Source organism: Halichoeres trimaculatus, unplaced genomic scaffold, assembly GCF_033239565.1.
Source record: "Halichoeres trimaculatus isolate MK-OKI-2021-1 unplaced genomic scaffold, fHalTri1.1 fHalTri1_scaffold_11, whole genome shotgun sequence".
In the NCBI taxonomy this organism is placed as follows: Eukaryota; Metazoa; Chordata; class Actinopteri; order Labriformes; family Labridae; genus Halichoeres; species Halichoeres trimaculatus.
Window position 1 is genome coordinate 7981339 of NW_027437189.1, and position 17566 is coordinate 7998904.

Below are 17566 nucleotides of genomic sequence, written 5' to 3' on the forward strand. Positions count from 1 at the left end.
AGCTCTTTAAAACAAAAACATTAAAATCCCTTCCATTAAAATTGAACTATATGCTGGACATCAACTGTTTGCTTTTCTCTCTTGCTTCTTCAACCTGCGTGCAAAAACAACTTACAGTCTAACAGAAATGAATTTCATACAAGAGATGAAATAACTTTTCTCACTCTCTCACTTTAGAAATCCAACATATCACAACATCACAAATTATAAACCACACGGTTCAATAGCTGCACAGTTAGTTTGCTAGGTTCAGTAAATCAGTATGAGTGATATGAGTCTTAGTAACAGAAAGTGATCTTAAAGTGTGACATTGTGACAGTTTGAAGCCATTAAGGAAACAGATACAGGAACAGCAACATTTAGAAAAATACTCTCAGAGTATTATTAGCACATTATATGTTTCATCCACACATACAGTACATGGATTTGCATGATCAGACTCTCACAAACAAAAGCATTGTTATAAAAACACTCATAAAAGTCTACAGGTGTGGCATTACAAACAAAAGCAGAAGCTTCAATTTTACTTTGAGAAGAAGCTGCTGAACATGGAACAACGTAAACCTTCTCTATGGACTGCCAGCACCATAACACATATCACAACTTTGAATCGATCTTCGTGATTATCATTAAGAAATTTCAAAATGATGATTGTCCAGAATAGTCTTGCTGTCAGTCCACAGATAGTAAAACACAAAAGGATGTTCTTCAGGCAAATAATTCAGTTGAAATAAGGTTATAAGCTGTTTAGGTTTATTTTATTGATTATTCTTCAGTCAGAATCTTATATGTGCATTTAAAGCTGCTCAGGCAGTAGAAATACTTCATGAATACAAAATAAATGAGCAGCTTCAAACGTCTATGTTGGCAAAAGCATGTTACTGAAACATCAGCTTGTCAGCTGAAATGAGTTATGTGACTCAATGTGAAGGAGTATCCTACAAAAGCACTCGTATAAAACCTGGTAAGAGGGTCATGCAGTTTCACCCAGTACCAACCACACATACGTTTTCTCAACATCCTGAAATACAACTTATTTTACTTCTCTTTCATAACACATAAATTATGCTTATTCTCCTTCATTTTCGTAAAAAGTTTATATTCTTGTGGTTAGGCTTTTATTTACAACACATTCTGAATCTCTGGTTGTATCAAATGTTCATCTTGAATCCTCACAGATTGAGGTCACTACTGAACCTGGAAGACGTTGATCTTGCTCGTGTTTTTTAGCGTCTGTCGCCGGTTGCAGAACCAAACCCGTACAACCTCCCTGTCGTAGTTCAGCTCTCGTGCGATTTCTGTAATCTCTTGACCCGTTGGCAGCGCGTTCTTCTCAAAGTACGAGTTCAGAACTTCTATCGCCTGCGGCGTGAAGCTGGTGCGCCGCTTGCGTTTTTTGGATGGTTCACCACCAACAAACTCCATCAGATTCTGCTGGCCTTTCTGGTTCCAGTGCTCGGCTTCAGCAAGCCACTTCTCAAGGACCGGCTTTAGTTTCTGAGCGCTCTTTGGAGTGATGTCCAGCTTTTCAAACCTGCCGCACAAAAAAAAGGTTTTAATGAGACTTGACACTGTTTATTCAAAATAAAATCAATCTAATGACAAATGGTTCAGCGTTTTACTAAGCTTACCTCTGGATATAAATTAATCTATTACTCGTCTTTAGTTGCTCAAAATTTTTAGCCATATTTTGGTTCTTTACGCACAGATTTTGATTTTCTCATGTACTTTTATTTTCATTCTTCTGAAATATTCTCTGTCCTGCTCCACTGACAGACTCTGAAACTCTTTTGTCCCCCTCACTATACGTCTGTATAACACCGCACAGTCAGGGCAGGGGGATAGCACATAGTAACTCTGAGGCTCTCAGCACAATAACTTTATCAACACATTTTAAATGTCACTGTCTATGTTTGCACTGTCTGTTTCAATAATTGTGCACTCTCCATTTTAAACGTCAGAACAGATCTATAGGTGCTTTAAAATTGGTGGACATTCTTGTTCTTATTTTGCACATTTTATTTTTATTAAAGGATAGTTTTCTATTGATAAACGGATGTGTGGGAGGGGGAGCAGCAGTCCTTGGGGTTAATTTGTAACTGTTTTTTTTCCTTATCTCATGTTTGTCTTCTAACAGCAACTGGATGCCTTGAATTTTCCTCGGACATGAATGAAGTATGTCTGTCTGTCTGTCTGTCTGTCTGTCTGTATGTATGTCTATTAGGAATAGACCAATTATCAACCGGGGCTGATATTTGGCATTTTGAAGCATATCAGCTCTGATGTAGCCGCTCCACTGTCTTCAATCACTACTCAGTCCCCAGCACTGTCCCACCCACAGTATCATCTGATTGGTTACAAGCGGAGTCATGGCTTGGGTAACAGCCAATCAGCAGTGCAGTTATTACAGATATTGCAGTTGCATTACAATTTTGGGAAACTTTATTTACTGTAGAAAACTTTAGCTTTGTTTTTAATGTTTTCATTTAACTTTATAAAACGTGCTGCTGAGCCTGGCAGCTGTTTGTTAAACATATGCTTGAAGCCATTAAATGCAGTTAAGTGTTGGGGTTTGTATTATTCAAAAATTTGACTCCAATATTTTCACTTTGACTGCAAATTAATATCTGCTTCAGGCCTTGAAAAATCCATATCTATCTACCTATCTATCTATTTTTTTTGCTGTTAAGTCAGTAAACTGTGATTGATATGACAGCCAGTAACGTTAGCTTAATTTAGCACAGATTAGCAAAAAAGTAAACAATAGTGAACAGCTAGCCAAGTCTCTGTTAGGGAACAAAATCCATCAAACAGTACTACTTTGATGCCTCTGATCAAAGTGCAGTTAGCAGTGCTTCCTATAAGAGGTCTTTATCCCAGGTTATGCTAAAAGACTGCTAGGTGTAGCTTCATAGTTGATGAATGAAACCCACATTAATCCTTTATTTGAGCCCCAGTGAGAAAGTGGGGACAACTTCTTAGAATCAGTGTAAATTTTTGGAAGTGAAACTTTTCAAAGAAGCCTTTGTTAATTCACTGACAGTTTCCAAAGTTGAAGTTATCTTCACATAAACATGCTGATGTGAGAATCTCAGGGATTTATACTTGCAGTGTGTTTCTATGGCAGTTACTGCACTCAGGTGATGACAAAAGATGTTTGCATCAGTCCATTTATGAAGTTTTTGTGATTTTATTGTATCAGCTTCCTCATATGTATGCATTGAAGTCAGTACACGCATGCATTGAGAGCGTTATCTGCACTGTGTTGTCAATGAATCCACATTTTGATAAGTAATATTTTCATCTAACGTTTACTATAAAAGTAGATTACCTGCAAATGGCAGACTGGCTGTAGGCCGGACCCTCAGTTGCAGTCAGCGCCTGCCCCACTTGTGTTTGAGTCAGCCCCAAGGACAGCCGACGGATCTTGAAATTCTTGGCAAACTCCCGAATTTCCTCCAGATTAATGCCTTCCTCGCTGCTCACTACCTGCTGGGGCTCTAAAAATGGGAAGAGTCCGGTTAAAAATATCCACCTGCTGTGAACTGATCTATGTTTGGAGAAGGAGCAGGTGTACGTACTGCTGACAAGCTGCCCCACTTTTGCTAGCTCTCCACAGGTGATGGGAACAGCGGAGGGGAGTGTGGTGGCTGTCTTCAGGACAGACGGCTGTGGGGCGATTACAACAGGGGACTGTGTGACATTTGTTGCAGAAACCTGTTAAAACAGTTATAAACTTATTTCAGATGCACATTTCTGACAACATTCAGTCATTTTCATTCTTTCTGAATTTAAAACCGAGTTTTTTTCTACCTGCGTGCTCGGTTTTGTCAGTGCTGGAGGAGCAGCAGCTTTAGGCAGGACTGCAGCAGAAGTTGTGACCGCAGCAGGTCCATTTCCCATCGTGGCGATAATCTGACCCTGGGTGTTTAAAAGCAGCTGTGGGGTGACAGTCTGTACCTGGAGTCCCTGGAGTCCCTGGAGTCCCTGGAGCCCTTGAAGCCCCTGAAGGCCTTGAAGTCCCTGGAGGCCCTGGAGAGGCAGCGTGGGTGTTGCAGCCCCTCCACCCAAGGATGCTGGGTTCACTAGCAGAGGAAGAGTTCCTAAGACCTGTGAGGATAGTCTGAAGTTCAGTTAAATCGATTTGACACCAAACAAAACATTTATCAGCAACCTGTCGATGCACTGTTTCTGCCTCTGGGTGAGAAGTTCACTCCGGGTATAATCATGTCTCTCAAGAATTGCTTTTGTTTGCAGTCTAACTCTAATGAGCTGCAATAATCATAAGATTGAGTAATGAAACTATTTGAGAAGACAAATCAGTTTCCACATGCTCTGCTGACTTTAAACAGCACTACAGAGCGATGTTAACCGGAGGCTCAGGGCTTTTATTCCCGACACAGAAACACAATAACATTTTAATAGTCCTTTGAGGGAAAGTGATTGAACATCAAGTTCGGTTGTTATTAAAGCGTTCTCATTTTGTTATTAAATCTGTTTGTTGTTCTGTGAAGTCAAAAAACTTTTAACAACTACTGATACACACGTCGTGATTCTGTTTTTTCTGTCAGATTCTTGTGTTTAAGACTGAAAGTTTTCCAGAAACCCACCTGACCCTGTGCATTTGTGATGATGTGGCTGGTGATGCCTGCCATGTTGGACATGGCGCTGGTGAGGATGGGAGTGGAGGTGAGAGAGCTGAGAAACTGAGGCTGAGCTCCCAGGGAGGCAGCGTTGATCTTAAAGAGTCACAAAATGTGTAAATATCAGCAAGTACAACATCAGAAAGAGATATGCAAAGCACTGTGCATCTGAGTTTTCTTACAACGGCAGGGTTGAGGGAGAGGCCTGCCGTCTGGAGAGCTGCCACAGATATGTTGGACTGAGAAACAGTCGTTGAGGCTGAGGTGGGCAGAGCTGCAGCCGCTGGAGCAGCAGTGACCTGTGCATTGGTCACCTGCGTTGGCTGAGTTGTCACCTGCTGCACAGCTGCCTGCATGGGCTGAATGGGCGCTGCTTGATGCTGGAACATGGCCTGTGTGTTTGTGTGAAGCTGGGGCTGGACTGAGTTCAGGACTGTGGCGGCTGAGTAAAGATGAAGACATGGAAATGATTCATTTTGTGTGATTCAGAGTAAATATACTCACCATTAAAGATGCTATGAGGAGGATTTGTTTTAACTGCACTCCCTCAACCACCTAGTGGCCTGGAGTCTTCGCTCACTGTCGTAAATTACTTTTAGTGAGGCGTGTGTTTGTTTTGGAATTAAATGGAGATTGTATCAAAAAAAAATTTCTTTGTTCAAGACAACTTTTTACTGGCTACAACGTGCTGCACATGCAGCAGAATAACTGCTGCATGTGGGTTGGAATGAACATTATCACAAACAGTTTAACCCCTGTGTTATCAAGTGATGCAGCCCGAGCTAAAGGCTAATTAGCGTTCTACTCAGGCTGTTTCACTCTCCGGTTAAGATTTCATCTGCTCTTCTGTCCTTTTTCTATCTGACAGTTAGGCTCCAGTGTCCACCATCACTACAAAATTAGTCATAGAAATCCTTATCAGCCAGCGTGGTGTTGTCATAGAGACCTAGACGTGACGGAAACCAATCCAGTTCTGGTCGCCCCGAACTGGAAGCTAAGAAGTAGCAATTTAAAACAATCTGTAACCAGCAATATTAGTGCTTATAATCTCATTTTAAAGTGTGGATTATGATCAGGCATATATCTAGAAGAGAGCCTTTTTAAATATCACGTTCAAACTCCTCACAGCGCCTTTAAGTCAGATGTTAAAAGTGATTCAGCCAAACTTCATCTAAGCTAATCCAGGCATAGTAAGACAAAAAAGATCACACAAACAAACAGGTAGTTGTTTTTTACCTTGGAGGCCTGCAAAGGGCAGCTTGAGAAGGTTTCCAGCAGGGTTAGCTGCAGCCAGTCCTGGCAGAGTCGCCACATTAGTGGTTGGCAAAGTGAGAACAGCCAGACCACCCTGTCCACCAATGGATCCGGCCATACTGAGTGGGATGAGCAGGGGCTGCCCAAGGGACCCAGTCTGAGCCATCATACCCGTCATCAGAGAGGCCAGACTCTCCTGGGTCAGCACCTTGTATCACAACATCATTCATTCATCATTGTATATTAATTATATTTGCAGGGTGACAAATTTCTTTAAAGTCATCATTTTTGCAGATGATACAAATTTACTTTGTTGGGTTAATTTTTTTTTCTGAATTCACATATTATGGAATTTTCTGACTTGTTTTATTACAAAATAATGCTCATAATGTTTTCCGCAAAACTAAATTCACTTCCAGGTGCTGTGCAAAAGTTCCTTTCAATTTGAAAGACCCAATGTGATTCAAGAGGTGTTTGTAAGTTTTCTGTTCAGAAACCTAAGAAAGGTCTAAAAAGGAGATGTGTTTCTGTTGTTGGGGTTAAACTGTGGAATACTGCTAATGTAACCTTAAAGGTCCCATATTGTGCAAAAATCACTTTATTAAGTCTTTTAGTGAAATCTGTGGGTCTTTAACTTTCCCCCCAGCCCACAAAATGTGATATTTAATGACAAAACCTGTACTTAGTAGTGCTTGTGAATGTAAAATCCTGACCTAAAACAAGCTGTTTGGATTTTGGGGATTTACCGACGTCAGCGATTCCCTTTTTTGACCAATCAAGAGCAAGTCTGACCTGATTGGTTCACAGAGCAGATACCCCTGAACCCCCTCCCCGCCCACTCCTCTCCTCGCTGCTGGAGGAGAGGAGTGGGCCAAAGTTGAAGAGCCATCGCTGCTTTGTTTTTGGCTGTAAACAGCCACATAGTTGCATGCACAAGCTTCCCATCTCAGAAGAAGACAGACTAAGTGTCTAGAGTTCATTTACCAAGGAAATGTGCCAGCTACACTCAGTAAAACTGTGCGTGTGTGTGCTAGTCACTTCACGGCCCACTGCTTTTCCAACTTTGAACAGTACAACAGAGGGCTAGCAAATAGACTGGTCCTGAATCCAGGCGCATTACCAACCATCTGCCAACAAACCTCGGACCCTGGAAATGTGAGTATTTCAAATGCTGTGTGCTGTGGAGCAGATGGAAGAGCTTTTCCTCAGTGTCCCCCCTGTCTCTGTGTTAGCTTCTGGATGCTAACTTTAGCTGCGTTTAGCCTGTTGTTTTAGCCTGTAATGTTACAGAGCTTCACTGTTTTCTAAACATTGTGCACTCGGAGCTCGGTTGTCATGGTTACATGGCGAAGCTCTCAGTGACGTGGAAGAGCGGGTCGGTATCAGCGGTGGCTCATTTACATATGAAGGCCACGCCCACTAAATCAGAGCATTCTGAACAGAGGGGCTATGAGAGCCTGGAAACAATGCTGCTGTGCTTGATCTATTGGCTTTTTGGACCAAAACATGTTACTACCATTTCATGAAGACATCAATGATCCATATTAAACTGCAGAAAAGGAGCAGAATATGGGACCTTTAAAAACTTGTAATTCACATTTTATTTTTAGAAAAACGCTTTGTAAAGTTATTTTTGAAAATTATAAGTGCTGTTTTTTGGTAGCTCAATTTTGTGAATCTTGTTAAAATGTAGGCAAGGCTTAGATAAGCATCCTGCTTATATTTATGCCTTTTCATTCAATATGTAATACAAGAACTTCATTTTTCAAAAATTTGTGTTTTTGGGTTTTTTTGTGAAGAATAATGTATTCTGTATTAAGACTGAATAAATCTTACTACTACGACAAAATAAGACGTATTAATGAAACTGATACTCACTCCAATGTTTTTACAAGGGTAATGCTACCAAGCTAAAAAGTGATGCAATTTTTATATTCATACTTCTTCGCTCTGCTCTCCATTTTTCAGTTTTGTGAAATAAAATATTGCCTTTTATTTTTTTTGTTGCATTAGTTGGTTTCAGATTCAATCAGTTGCTGGAAGTTACGTGCTCACAATTCTTACAGCCCCAGGCTCTGTGTTCAGGTGTCAAACTGGTCACATCATTGACACTCAGTATGCACAACAGGTGATAGCCTCAGTCACTGACTTCAGTAAATCATCTACAGAGGCCTGCAGGTGACAATGGGAACATTAATCCCTGTGACACATGACCTTTAGACACAGAACAATATGAGCAGGATGGCGTGCACAAACCCACTTTTCCTGTAGGAAAAACTTGAAATTTACAAACATCTGAGGTGAATGAAGACGTGTTTCCAGTGGTTGCTCGTACCTGTGGGCAGCCTTGTACAGCGATGGGCATGGTGGCCTGTGGCTGTGGCAGGGAGACACTGACCGTAACAGCAGGAGTCAGCGTTTGTCCAGCATTAACTGGAGCCTCAACAGACACCACCTGCTGCTCATCCAGCACTGCAGGAGCACAACCAGAGTTAGCTCTTTCTAACATTTGATCTATTAAAATTTCACTGCTAGAGTATCGTTTGTGCATGACTACCAACTCTTCCACTTTCCACCATTTATCTTGGATTATCTACCTGCTGCCTCGGAGCTCTGGGGCACAGCAGAGCTCTCCTGTGAGCTGCAGAGCTCCTGCTTCTCTGCAAGATGAGCCACTCCCTCTTCAGCTTTTCCTTCACTCTTGCCATCCGGTAGAGACGGTGGCTGAGGCGCATCAACTTCAACCTCTAGCACACGAATTGTCTCATGGCCGGACATCACAATGACCTGGACAGCAAACAGCAGAGAGCGGGTTCAAAGATAACTCAAAAATAACTTAATGTCATGGTATGGTCATAAACACAGATTGGACACACTGAATACAATTGTGTGATATTTTGTAGAAACATAAATATCTTAAATGATTTGTGGTTTGCATCATAAGAAAACCTGGAGGAGATGCGGCAAGATAACTTGGACAGGAGACGGTGCAAAGGCGAGTTATAAGAAGGGGGACTACAGCTAGAAATTAGCCGTACAGGCTAAAGCTGCCTCTTTTACTGTATAGTGAATTAAAGGGGACTGTCCGCGAAACAATAAACAAATACCAGTATTATCACTCAATTCGGCCACCACAAACTTAACATATCCTGCTTTACTATGTATCAGAATGAAAAACCTTTTATATAACTCACTTTAAAATTAACATCGGCAACAGAATTGAAGAGAAAAGCCTGTTAGCTTGTTACTAGCATGTTTGCAAAGCTAGCAGCTGTTATAATCCCTCTGAAATCCACTGCAAATGACATTTTATCTACGTACTCCAGGCATTTAGATTCAGCACCAAAATATTATTAAATGTTAATATTAAATGTGAAAACATTTTTTTTGCAGGCACAGAGACTCCCAGAAGAATGAACGGATTTTAGGATGACCTGCCTTGGTCCACAGATGTTTTATTTTGTGTTTACAAGTTATAATGATATGGGCCTATGGGTAGCTCGGTGTGTGACCATAAAATTATGTCATTCATACTCTGTGCTCACTCTTTCTCTCTGTTTACTGCCTGAATTAATCAATAATTATAAGAATAGATTGTTAAATTAAGTGGAGATAGTAGATTTGAGTATAGTACACACAATAGCTATAACTGCTATAACTACAATCCTGCTGCTCTCACCCTGCTTTTCTGCAAACGCTAGTCTGCATTCTTAGCTTTGATGAAATTATGATAAACTACTTTCTGGATTGAATCTTGAGTGAAACTTTTCAAAACTCAAGTTGTATTTGGATAACTTGACATAATGTACAGCTGGTGAACACAGTCAGCAGAGCAGGTAAAGAGAAGAGTGGAGCGAGGCAAGAGAAGCCACTTTGTAGGAGCATGTAGAGAGCATGTGATAAGAAACATGTTTAGCAGATTAAAAAGAAAACATTAAATTTTTTGATGTGTTTTGGTGTAAAAAAGCTTCTTGGCAATAAATCTCATTCTGTTGGAAATCCTGATTTTTTCCTTTTTTAAATGGTGCCACAGTTATGAGGAACATGTATTTATGGGATAAGCAGCGATGATATGCTATTCTCACGATTCGATTCTATTAGGATTTTTGATATTTATGATTTTGCGATTTTTTGTTTTCTTTTTTTTTTACACCAGATCATGGGAAAAAGTTAAATGATGATGATGATGATGATGTCTACAGACTATATCAGGAGCCATATTTTCCCATAAACCCACATCACATGAGTCAGAGAGAAACATTTCAACCTCTGTTGGAGGAAAGTGGTAACTTCTTTCCAATACAGTTTATAAACAAAGACTAAAAGGAAGAATTCCAATTTGAAACAAAAAAAAATAGATTTTGATAAAGAATCTCAATTATGATATTGTCAAACAAAAATCCTGATATATTGTGTTTCCATTTTTTTTCCCACCCCTACAGCTGAGTTGTAGCCGAGTGGGTTGTCCCCATGAAATTTGTCTAATCTTCTTCGCCAATGCTTAACAACTTATTCTGCCACTGACTATTGTTTCCACTGGAGCTAAATTTGAAACTAGATGAGACAGATCAATCATTCTTTTTGTGTATAACATCTGGGGAGTAACACTTTCATGTTGTGTTTTCAACTTGTCCCAGAGCGCTGTTTCCTTCCTCTAAAATGTTTGTAAGAATCCAGTATGAAGACTCAACAATAAAAATATGATCCAGACTGCTGTTGTTCACATGTTCACGTCTTTTCCACTTAGGTTTTTGTTGTATGACATTTCTGTATTTAGAAAATATGAGAAAAATGTTCAATTTTTGCCTCTTTTTTTACAGTTTATTTAGTTATTCTGGACATAAGTTGATACATTTCTTAAAAGCTTGAGATAAAGGGTTGTATTGATGTATAGCAAAAGTTTAAGGCAAAAATAATGCACTATGGCATGTTAAAATGTAAAGATATGCTTTAGCAGACCTGGTATGGTAAGTCATAAAGCAGGGGTGGCCAATCTGTGGCTTGTGCGCCGCATGTGGCTCTTTGATCTACTCATAAAACTGATATATTGTTGCTAACGTTGGGATCAATATCGATCAGTACTTAGGTGATGAGACTGATACTTAAGTTTCAGTTTCTTTTCTCTAAATGAGCTCCTCCCAGTTGCTTATGTGTTCTTAGATAGATAGATAGATAGATAGATAGATAGATAGATAGATAGATAGATAGATAGATAGATAGATAGATAGATAGATAGATAGATAGATAGATAGATAGAAAGATAGATAGATAGATAGATAGATAGATAGATAGATAGATAGATAGATAGATAGATAGATAGATAGATAGATAGATAGACAGATAGATAGGTCAATTGAATGTTGTCTCTTCTGCAGTAAATACAGAAATTTGTCTTTGACATGGCTCCAAGTAAAAATCTAAACACACTTACAAGCAGTAAATCTCACTTTGAAAATTGGAAATGTATTGATTTTCATTTTATGTCATTTTGTTTATGTTTAAGAGGAAGTGCGTTTGTAAGACCACATTTTTTGTGGCCCTTTGTAGTACCACAGTAATTTTTGCGGCTCTTGGTCTATGATTGGTTGGCCACCCCTGTCATAAAGGGTCAACAAACAGGAACCTTAGACCTGTTTGGAAGAATCAACACAACCACTACATCAAAAAAGAGTCAACAGCAGAATAAGCTGTTTGGCATTGGCAGGGAAGTAATCGTAAGTAATTGTAATCCAGACTGGGTAATGTTTACCTGAAAATATACTATAATAAACAACCACAGAGTTTTCTGCAAGCAAAACCATAACTTTAAATTCGTTGATCACCATCGGTCATGTTTACTTAATGGAGGGAACTTTCAAGACTGAAATTCAATTCATAGTTCAGCCCTATCGGTGAGACTTGAAAGACAATGCTGGAAGAGAGAGGAGGATGCATACCTGGTTGTCTTTGGCAGGGGAATTTCAAAGAGCAGGATTTAAATGGCTGTAAAAAGACTTCTGCAGTCAGACAGTGAATGGCTAAGGAGAACAGAGAAGCCAAGCACATGTTAGGACACAATGACAAAAAAAAAGAAACAAAAACAAACACAAAAAAGGAGGAGACACAAATGAAAAGAGCACGGCGACTCAAAAAATGAGAAGAGCATCAGCCAACAAGCAGCACAAGCAATGCTTTCATCAAGCTCCCTTCAGTACATCCATGAAGAGCATTGCTTTTGTTTGCCGACTATGTCTAAACAGAGTATTACGGGAGAGAGAGAAAACACAATTCATTATTGAGGAAGGCAGTTTAAAAGTCGGTAAACTTCACAAGCATATGGCAGCAGGTATTATTGTGTGATAAAACATAAAAGGGTCTGGATCAGAACGAACATCTTAATGGAAGTTAATCATTCCTTCATGAAGTGGTATGTCAGCAAATGGGAGGGTGACAGAAGCACTTGGATTGGAGGAGCCCTGTGTGGATTTGGAGGGAAGAGGGAGCACTTCAGTTTGCTTTGACTGACAGGTGAGTGTTACCTGCTCGTTGACAGTGAGTGGGGCATCTTTGGCAGGGAGATCCTGGGAGTTCATGGCTCTCTGCACCGCCACAGTCGCTACCCTCCTGGCATTCTGGGACAGAAAAGTTAAGCATATGGAGGATGAAAAATATATATGCTGATGTTAAACACAATAGCTACAGCAGGGGCGTAGCTACAATTAGGCAAACACAGGCAGTTACCCGGGGCCCCAAGATTCCCAGGGGCCCCCAAAGCATCTCTTAAAAACTGATTTATGAAGTTCTCTTCAATTAAAGGCATTTCTTTTTTTCTAAATCTTACTCCACATGCTTCAAAATACATCAAAAGGCTTAATCTTTAATGATTGTTTTGGGTACTCCCCCTCCCTTCTTATTCAATGGGCCATTCCATGTTACAACACATCTGAAAATTTGATTGAAGAAGGAAGTTTTAAAAAACACTTTTCTTCCCCCATATTTTTCTTATTTCAACCAAGTCTGAAATAAAAACAATGTTGCTCTGAGATCTGAGATAAACATTCAAGACTTTTAGGATTTTAAGGACTTTATCTAGCCCAGGAAACAGGATAATTTTCTCAAAATCAAACTTTTTGAGTTGGTGATAAACATTATTGAACAAAATCTCTTTTTTGGATACATAAATTACTGGACAGGGGTCAAATAAAAATACGTTAACTTTAAAATAATAGTACCAAAAAGTATGGTAACTGTAAATATCACCACTTTCAGTAGATTTTTTTCCAGTTTTATGTTGTGCTTGATATTTACATATTTTCTCTTTCCTAATTTTTTTTTCAATATTTACCTATTGTAATGTTTTTCACTTCATACTTTCTTGTTTGTTACTGTTGCCCAAATACGCTGTCAATTGACCATAAAAGATTTCAAATCCAGGACAAAGTGGACTAAATTATGTATTCACTTTTTTCAAAGTCAAACTAAAGTACAGAACTTGAGTAAATGCATTTAGTTGTGTTAAGTTACCATGTACAAGATTAGCACTGTCTCATGCCTTGATTCTGGGAAAGAGACAGTGGACCTAGGGAAGGCCAGTCTAGCTCTGAGGAAGATGAGTTACAAGGACATGGAGGGCCCCATTGACTGGGTTTGCCTTGGGCCCCCAAACGACTTAATACGCCCCTGAGCTACAGAGAAATATGCATTTTTAGGAGAAATCTTAAATGTAAGATTCCAACAGCCAAATTTACCAGCTTGTTTCATGACCATTTAAAGTTAGTACACATACACTGATCTAAAAATAGCATGGTGATACACACAAGAATACCACAAATACACATTCACTTTACATGTAGAGAGCTTTAAGCATTGTCCAGACTTCAAGAATTAGTCTTCATTTCAGTCATGTCAATAAAAACATGCATGATTAAATCTAAATGCTCTTATTCGGTGCCTGAGTGTTTGTTGTTTCCATTTCTGATACAAAACATCCATCAAGTTTCATGCTGGTGACCCTAGGTAACCTGCAGTATCCTCACATGCGTGGCTTAAAGCTAGTGAGAGCAGACACACACACATGTAGAGGACTGTTTTTTTAATCACAGCTATTTCTGTCATTGCAGGACCAGACTATTTGAAGGGGCCTATAAAAACAGGCCGTATTGTGTTGCACTTTGGCTGCAGAAAACGTGGTGAAACACGCTGATCGTGGGCATGAAGTGGTTGTAAGATCATGACAGATCGAGGAAAGATCGCAGCTGGCGCATTTCCTCCTGCAATGCCCTGTTAGATATGAGGATCTGACAAAACTTCAGCGGGTGTTGATGGGCTCCCCACCCCCATCCTGCCCAATAAAAGTCTCGTCGCGTCGGCTACTTTTGGAGACGAGCGCTACCAACCAACTACAAGCGACAGAAATCATCTCGACCCGTGTCTAGAGACGGAATATTATGTATTTCCTTCTCTTTATCATAAATATATAAATTATGCTAATTACGAACATTGCATATTAACCAAAACTCATTTCCTCTCGCCATTTCGCTGCACTGCACGAAGAGCAGACACCAACCGTTTATTATGTGCAACTTACCGCGGAAATGCAGCTTATTTTCTGTAATCCCCCGCTCTTTTAAAAGGTCCTTGTCACAGTTTGTTTCAGTCACACATAATTAAAAATTCATCTCAGCTCCCAGACAGGCGCTGTGACTGCACACAAAAGAGGTATTTGCATTGATAAGGAGGGTTGCAATGTTAGGATCTCGTCCCTCTTAATATTTAATGACGATGCCCTGTCTGCAACACTTCAGGCAATCAAAAATCCTTCAGGTGACTCACAGAATCCTGTTTCAGCTGTTAAGTCGGACAAATTTGCCACAAAATTGGCCTTTGGCACTACGTCATGAACATAATTTATGCAAGGAAAAATCTTGCATTGAAAAATGTCTGCCTCGACTTCAGAGGTGCCATGGTTCTCTTAAAGGGGACGTAGCTCACTGAGAGGCAGAGCACAGGAAGGCACTGACGCCGACAAGTAATAAATCACTGCTGCATACAAAACAGTTTGCTACAACTGCACTTTACTCACCAACAAAGAAGCAGATGACCTCTGCGGTTAATTATATCTTTTTTTTAGGAAAAAAAGTTTTTTTGTTTTTTTAAATACTCAAGTTATATTTTTACACTTATTTGGAATACAAAAAAACGGGTTGCTTTGTATTTGCAAAAATTATTTGCTTTTCGGATGTTTTTCTATATATCAATTTATTTATTTATTTATTTATTTATTTATTTATTTATTTATTTTACAGGAAATGTATGGAAGTAGGAATAAATAAGAAAGCTTGCCTCAATAATTATTTATGTATTTATTTATTTATTTATTAGGACTATGTTTTTTATAATAATAACAATAACAACAACAACAATAATAATAATGATAATAATAATAATAATAATAATAATAATAATAATAATAATAATAAAATTAATAATAATAATAATGATAAATTATTATTATTGTTATTATTATTGTTGTTGTTGTTATTATTGTTATTATCATAATAATTATTATTATTTTTATTATTATTATTATCATTGATGTAAGTTTCCCTGATTTTCCAAATGATGAAGAACAAGATGTTTTCTGTTTGAATTTTTTGCAATGACCACATGGCAAGGCCAGTTTATTTAAAATTGAAATGAATTTATTTTTATTTCTGTCATGTCAGCACACTTATACAATATCACACATTGTCAATAGATGATCACATTGTACATGTCTGAAAGGAAAGACGAGAGAAGCGGAGCTTATCTAGTCCCGTTCCCATTTCCTCAATATTCAGTCTCCTCTTTACACATATCAAAAGATTATTATAAATTTTGATTCCATTTACAGAAGTATGACATAATTCTTGATTGTCTTTTAGTGACCATATTTGTCCAATCCTTTGTTCCAGGTAAGGCATAATTCATGGGTCTGTCCATTTTTTTTGTTCTTGTACATGAATTTAGCACATTTTGGCGACAAAAAAATTCAAAGAGCTTCACACAAGACTAAAAATAATCACTACGAAAAGTTAACAAAACACATTCAACAAAAAATTAAAACTAAAGTATAAAAATAAAATGGCAAAAACAGATGGTTAAAAAAATAATAAAACAGATTTTTAAATGAAAGCACAAAAGTCACAGCACATAATTCTGGAATAAAATAGATATTCAAATAATTTGTTAAAATAATTGATAAGAGGCAGCTGAAAATAGTTGAGTCTTTAACGTGGATTTAAAGGCACTGATATTTTCCGGGAGTTTCTTTCAGTTATTTGGAGCATACAAAGTTAAATGCTGTGGAGCTCAGACAGCTGGTCTGTGCCGTGGAGCTTAGACAGCCAGTCTGAGGTTGTTGAGGTTGTTGGAGGTCTCATTGGATGTCCATCAGCACTGTTTGTGGTGGTACCAGAAGGTGGACAGACTCACACCTTCCTTCAGGTCTGTCTTCCAGTCCACTAACAGGTTGATCACTCGGGCCAGCGTACCTGCAGTAACAGAATGCTGTCAGGTATCAAATGGTTGCAATATCAAGCAGCATGTACTCTAAAACTTAGATATCTCTTCACCCCTGTGTGAGGTAATAAATGTGTTTTGTGTTTTCTCCCCCTTAAACTGACCTGAGAGGAGTCTGATGAGCAGCATCACCACCCAGCCTGATCAGGCACCCAACAAAATCCTTATCAGCACCTAGATGGACTCAGTGCTCTTACTGGTGGAAAGATAGTAAAAGGAACAAAAAAAAAGTTCTCTGTTAAACTGAAAAAATGGAAGACCTCAAGACTCTCAGTGTCATTGGGACAGTAAACCTACTGATCACAGCTTTGGTGGCGGTCTATGTCCCCAGACTTCTCCATCAGCCAGCTGATGGTGTGGAAGTCTTCATACTCATCCAGGAAATTTTCTCTGTGGGTATGGAACTGCTGACACCTGTCACAGACGAGCAGGACATAACACCTTAATGACCTACTTGGGATGTATTTATAATATTTATTTAATATAGATACACAGTTGTAAAGAAAAGAGTTATACATTCTCAGATTTTATTCGAAGGAGGTCGTTAGAGCAACCATGAAGATTTACTGGAATCTTAGCAAGCATTTTATTATTGTTCGGGGGAAGGAAATATGGAGGTGTAGATATATCTGCTAGTCTCCAGGGCTTCTACAGCTTGTGCTTCACATTCTTACAACTGCAACTGAGTGACTTTAAAAGAATAAAACAGCCCTGAATTGAAGCAGTAAAGTAAATAAGGCTTCATAAATCTGTATCCTTCATCCCTCTCGCCTGTGGCTAACCGTTAGCTCATGGGAAGACACAAACCTTCAGCAGCCCCCATGTTGACAGTCCGACCCGCCAACTGTAGAAGGACACCTGGACCCTGTAGACTAAAGAGTCGACTCCGGTGTTCATTTTATCTACAACTTAGAGAGAAAAGTGACATTTGGGGCCAAGACAGACCACACAGAGTGCTTTTCAAAATGCAGCCCTTTAAATCGTCAGTCTCGCGAGAAATCCACGAGATCACAGCTTGTCAACGGTACAATGAATGAATCATACGAACCGGGAACAGTTTAGACTTAAATTCAATGTTATAATAATCACTAATAATACAACCGAGGGTTGTTAATAAATCCTAAACTGTA

At 39.1% G+C, this 17566-nt stretch overlaps 1 protein-coding gene and 1 long non-coding RNA gene across 2 annotated transcripts; both read right to left on the minus strand.

Moving 5' to 3' along the window:
* Positions 1 to 966: 966 nt before the first annotated feature.
* On the minus strand, positions 967 to 14853 carry pou6f1 (POU class 6 homeobox 1). Its single transcript, XM_074682195.1, has 11 exons — positions 14464 to 14853; positions 12416 to 12508; positions 8495 to 8684; positions 8233 to 8369; positions 5880 to 6105; positions 4826 to 5085; positions 4611 to 4739; positions 3814 to 4110; positions 3582 to 3717; positions 3332 to 3500; positions 967 to 1534 (listed from the first exon to the last, which is right to left on the minus strand). Exons 2-11 carry the CDS (start codon positions 12467 to 12469, stop codon positions 1189 to 1191), a joined length of 1944 nt encoding a protein of 647 aa, XP_074538296.1. The 5' UTR covers positions 12470 to 12508; positions 14464 to 14853; the 3' UTR covers positions 967 to 1188.
* Positions 14854 to 15593: 740 nt separating this feature from the next.
* On the minus strand, positions 15594 to 17442 carry LOC141799753 (uncharacterized). Its single transcript, XR_012599259.1, has 4 exons — positions 17244 to 17442; positions 16734 to 16850; positions 16541 to 16632; positions 15594 to 16408 (listed from the first exon to the last, which is right to left on the minus strand). It is a non-coding gene; the product is annotated as an uncharacterized LOC141799753 (long non-coding RNA).
* Positions 17443 to 17566: the final 124 nt, after the last annotated feature.

Excerpts from the sequence above, each read along its gene's own strand:
- pou6f1 (XM_074682195.1), bottom strand. The coding sequence starts at position 12,469 with ATGAACTCCCAGGATCTCCCTGCCAAAGATGCCCCACTCACTGTCAAC. Across the intron at positions 3,501-3,581 it reads AGTGGGGCAGCTTGTCAGCA|AGCCCCAGCAGGTAGTGAGC; the intron begins GTACGTACACCT and ends TCCCATTTTTAG. Across the intron at positions 1,535-3,331 it reads AGCCAGTCTGCCATTTGCAG|GTTTGAAAAGCTGGACATCA; the intron begins GTAATCTACTTT and ends TTTGTGCGGCAG.